The 4146-nt window shown below is 33.5% G+C and overlaps 1 protein-coding gene across 2 annotated transcripts; it reads left to right on the top strand.

The window, feature by feature from the left end:
• The first annotated feature begins 660 nt into the window (after positions 1 to 660).
• Positions 661 to 3296, top strand: LOC132036744 (uncharacterized). 2 transcript variants are annotated; one of them, XM_059427126.1, is made up of 3 exons: positions 661 to 1353; positions 1794 to 2156; positions 2556 to 3296. In XM_059427126.1, the coding sequence occupies exons 1-3, from the start codon at positions 1072 to 1074 to the stop codon at positions 3063 to 3065; spliced, it is 1155 nt and encodes a 384-aa protein (XP_059283109.1). In that variant the 5' UTR covers positions 661 to 1071; the 3' UTR covers positions 3066 to 3296. The 2 variants fall into 2 exon arrangements, with proteins under 2 accessions (XP_059283109.1, XP_059283110.1); XM_059427127.1 differs by having other exon boundaries at positions 664 to 1353; positions 1833 to 2156.
• Positions 3297 to 4146: the final 850 nt, after the last annotated feature.

The raw sequence follows: 4146 nt of genomic DNA, 5'->3' as shown, positions 1-4146 counted from the left end.
GAGAGATTTTATTGCCATAATTTTGATGTCTTACTTGGGAGATAAAACCTTCCTATTTATAGGAAGAGAAGTTCTTGGTCACCAAGTAACTAGTTAGATTCTAACTAGATTAGTCCAATAGTAACTATAGTTATTACTTAGTTACATTGGTCTCCAACCAAAACTTGCTCTCCAAGTATAAATAAATACATATTTTACAATACATGGACATTCACTTATAATATTATTTACAACAGTCCTCATGGAAGTTGGAATGTAGCATTTTCTTTCACTTTGGGAGTCTAATATATACTTTGGTTAATTAACCAAAATAAAAATAAAAATACCTTGGTTAAAATATATTAAAAAGAATTTCTCAAAAAATAATGTAAGCCCAGTTGCTTTAACCTTGAATATATATATATTTTGAAAATTTAGTTTAATTGCTGTTTCAAAACGTTATCAATAACCTCTCATGTACGTGTTTAATTTTCTCTTATTATAAACTAGAATATTTTATTGCATATCAAACCACGACTTATTTTTCTCACGAATTTGTTTTTGTAAATTGTTCAAACGCTAGTCTTAAAAAAAGTGAAGAGCATATAACCAAAAGTCCTAAAAAGATTACTATTCCCCGCCAATATCGTTACCCACACGACTTCTACGACCAAGGAAGACCTATGGCAGGGAAGGTAGAGACCTGTCTCTCCTCTTCCTCACTTCTAAAAAAAAGTCACCTGCTTCATTCAAACATGCAGGAAGGAGGAAGACTTTTTTTTCTAATTCTTGCAGGTTCTTTCCTGCAAACTTCCTCTTTCTTGTGTGTAAAAAATCTTGTTTCATTTCTCTCTTGGTCTCCATAACAAACGACTATTACAATTACCTTTCTTTGATGATTCCATCATCTATGATTGAGTTGCGAAAACTTCTGGATAGGTATCCTACATCTGAACCGAATTCTTTTTGGTTAAAGAATCTCTTTCTAGTTGCTCCGGAACAATTAAGAGATTCTCTAGAAGAAATACGGGTTGTTAATTAGTTGGGTGGGGTCGATTTGTATCACCAAGGACAAGATCGGTTTCATACCCCATGAGAACATTGTGTCCAAATTTGAACAAGAAAGATGGGTTGGAGACAGTGTTGGAGGTCCCAATACCAGAAGAGATGTTTAACAAAATGGGTAGCAATGCTTCCACACAATGGCAGAATATGCGCAATCTTATGAGGGCTCAAAGCGCGGACAGATATTCATCTCATCATGCCGCTGTTGATCAATTCATGTTCTTGTTTAAAATCGTTGGCTCTGCTCTCGTCCCTTTTCAAGTTCAATTCGATCATGCTCTTAAATTGCCTCATAGGGATGCTTCAATGGTAACCACTCCATTCTTTATTTCTTTTTCTCTGATTAGAATAATTGTTATTGAATATTTTAACATGAAAATGGTCAAACTTGAACATTCATGAATGTGATTTCCTAAATTGGATTAAATCTTGCTATGTAACTTCTTATTTTTGCTTAACCATTTTGCAATTTTGCTAATTATAGGCTTTAAATTTTGTATTTGCTTTTTTATATTGTTCCAAGAGAGTTAAGAGAAACTATGTCTAGTTCCTACGTTCAATGCTGCTATTGACTATTTTCTTGTTTTGTACTTGTGTAAAAAATTTGCCCTTGGCAGATTCTCTTGTGGGCAACAATTCAACTTCTTATATATGAACTATTCCAATTTATCTCAAGGAAAAAAAGAAAAAAAGAAAAAAATGATGCATGCAAATGTTATAAGAGTCTTTTAATTGATTGTGTTGTTTAGATTTCAGTTTCACTCTTACTTGTTATGGTCACCGATCAGGAGGATTCTACTGCTAAATACATAGTACAACAATACGTAGCAGCATGTGGGGGGCAGGCGGCGTTAAATTTGCTGAATAGCATGTGTGCAGTAGGGCAGGTAAAGATGTCTACATCAGACATGAATCAAAGTGGCTCCAAATGCCACAGTGAGGCTGGAGCATTTGTGCTTTGGCAAAAGAATCCTGTTCTGTGGGTTTTAGAATTGGTTGTTTCGGGTTGCAAGGTAAGTGCAGGAAGTAATGGTAAGGTTGCTTGGAGTCAGTCTTCCTCTAGTTCTACTGCTTCAAAAGGTCCTCCAAGACCCCTTAGAAGGTTTTTCCAGGTACCCTTTTGATGCTATTATGGTTACCTAATTTTGTATGCCAAAATGTGTTATATATGAGAATATTTAACGTATTTTAGTTGCTAACATAGACAAATTTTAACATTTTCGTGATATGCAAGTAAATCATGTCTTATCTTTGTGTGCTCCACGATCTTGAAAAGGTCCTCCGAGACCCTTTAACAGATTTTTGACGTACCCCTTAGAATATATTGATGCTAGAAGTTAGAACGATGACATAGTTGGCATAATGCAATGAATGACAACTTCTTGACATTTTTCGACTGCCTGCCTATATTGCATCATCTTGATAGCAAAGTAAATCATGTTTTTTCTAATTCCTTTCTACTCATTTTCATATCATTTTGCGTGTGAGTTTATATATATCTTGATAAACAGGGTCTGGACCCCAGATCAACAGCCAATTTGTTCTTGAATGCTATTTGTGTTGGAGAGAAGACTATTAAGGATGAAGAATGTTTCATTCTAAAACTAGAATCAAGCATAGACATGGTCAAGGCACAAAGTACGGCTAATACTGAAGTTGTCCATCACACAATATGGGGCTACTTCAGCCAAAGGACAGGTCTTCTCATTCAATTTGATGACACAAAGTTAGTGAGATTGAAGTCACCAAAGGGGGATAGTAATGTATTCTGGGAAACAAGCATGGAATCTATGCTTGAAGATTATAGGTATATTGAAGGTATCAATGTTGCTCACAGTGGGAAGACTGCAGCAACAATTTACAGATATGGAAAGAACATAGATTATAAAGCAAAGATTGAGGAGACTTGGATGATTGAAGAGATTGATTTCAATATATCTGGTTTGTCAATGGACTGCTTCTTGCCTCCTGCTGATGTCAACAAGGAAACTGAATTAGAAGAGCAAGGGATGGGTTGCTGATGTAACAATTTTTGTTGTATATACATAGGTAGGATCTTAAGTTGACTCTTTTTCTTTTCTTGTCAAGAAAATTTTGAGGTGTTTACTTTTTCCAATTCTTGCTTCTTTTTTCCCTCATGAAGCTTTTCAAAATTTCATTTCTTCATCAGGTAGTATTATCATGTACTAGTAGTATTTTGACACACTATTAACTTTGATGGTTTACTTAGTTGTTGGACTTTTTGTGTTCAAATTCTTTTTTTGGTACTTACAACATCCTTTTTCTCTTCATATCTCCTCCTAATATGCTTCTTACATCACATTTTATCCAATTTCTTTAAACTAGAAGGATCCACATTGATTCTTTAAACTAGACTAGAAGGATCCACATTGACTTGTATGGGATCAATCGAAGGATATTTTATGCTGTATTACCTGGCAAAGAAAAAACTAAACAAAAAGGAATCCTAGTGCTTTCGAAAGAGTGATCAAAAGTAATAACGGAAGCTAAAATTGCCTTATAGTTAGCGAAATGGTTACAAACCCTCCGTTTAAAGCTGGGGTCAACTATAGCCTCGCCATTACGAAAGTGACACATTTTCCCTTATTTTTCCACTCAGTTAACAAAATCATTATAGTAATATATATATATATATATATATATATATATATATATATATCCAAAATTGCCCATCTGGTTTGCCAATTTTCCAAAATTGCCGTTTTACTTGTCTGATTCAGGAGTTGTTTTATGTTTCTTATTTTTTGGGCATTTGTTTGATGTAAGATATATACTTGATTGTAGTTAATTCAATTTGGAAGATTGTAAATATTCCTTTCTCGTGGATGATGAAAGATTGTAAACCGTCAAGTGTATCATCTTTATTAAAACTAAAAAGAAGAATAATTTAACTCTTTTACATTTACAATAAAAAAAAATACGGAAATAATAGTCCTTTTTTATAATTATTTTGGTATAGAATAAATAAATAAGTAAAACAATGGTAAAATGTTCAATATCTTTTCATCTTTATTTTTCAGGTGAATGGTACTTCTCATAGCTTTGGAGATAAAAAGTTCCTATGATATTTTGATTAATAAG

The sequence above is a fragment of the Lycium ferocissimum genome, chromosome 11, assembly GCF_029784015.1.
Source record: "Lycium ferocissimum isolate CSIRO_LF1 chromosome 11, AGI_CSIRO_Lferr_CH_V1, whole genome shotgun sequence".
Classification (NCBI taxonomy): Eukaryota; Viridiplantae; Streptophyta; class Magnoliopsida; order Solanales; family Solanaceae; genus Lycium; species Lycium ferocissimum.
Note: the sequence above shows the minus strand (reverse complement) of the source record. Positions and strands in the feature narration are given on the sequence as shown.

Bases quoted from the DNA above. Each gene is read 5' to 3' on its own strand.
- LOC132036744 (XM_059427126.1), top strand. From the start codon at position 1,072: ATGAGAACATTGTGTCCAAATTTGAACAAGAAAGATGGGTTGGAGACA. The intron at 1,354-1,793 runs GTAACCACTCCA...TGTGTTGTTTAG, and splicing joins CTCATAGGGATGCTTCAATG to ATTTCAGTTTCACTCTTACT. The intron at 2,157-2,555 runs GTACCCTTTTGA...CTTGATAAACAG, and splicing joins CCCTTAGAAGGTTTTTCCAG to GGTCTGGACCCCAGATCAAC.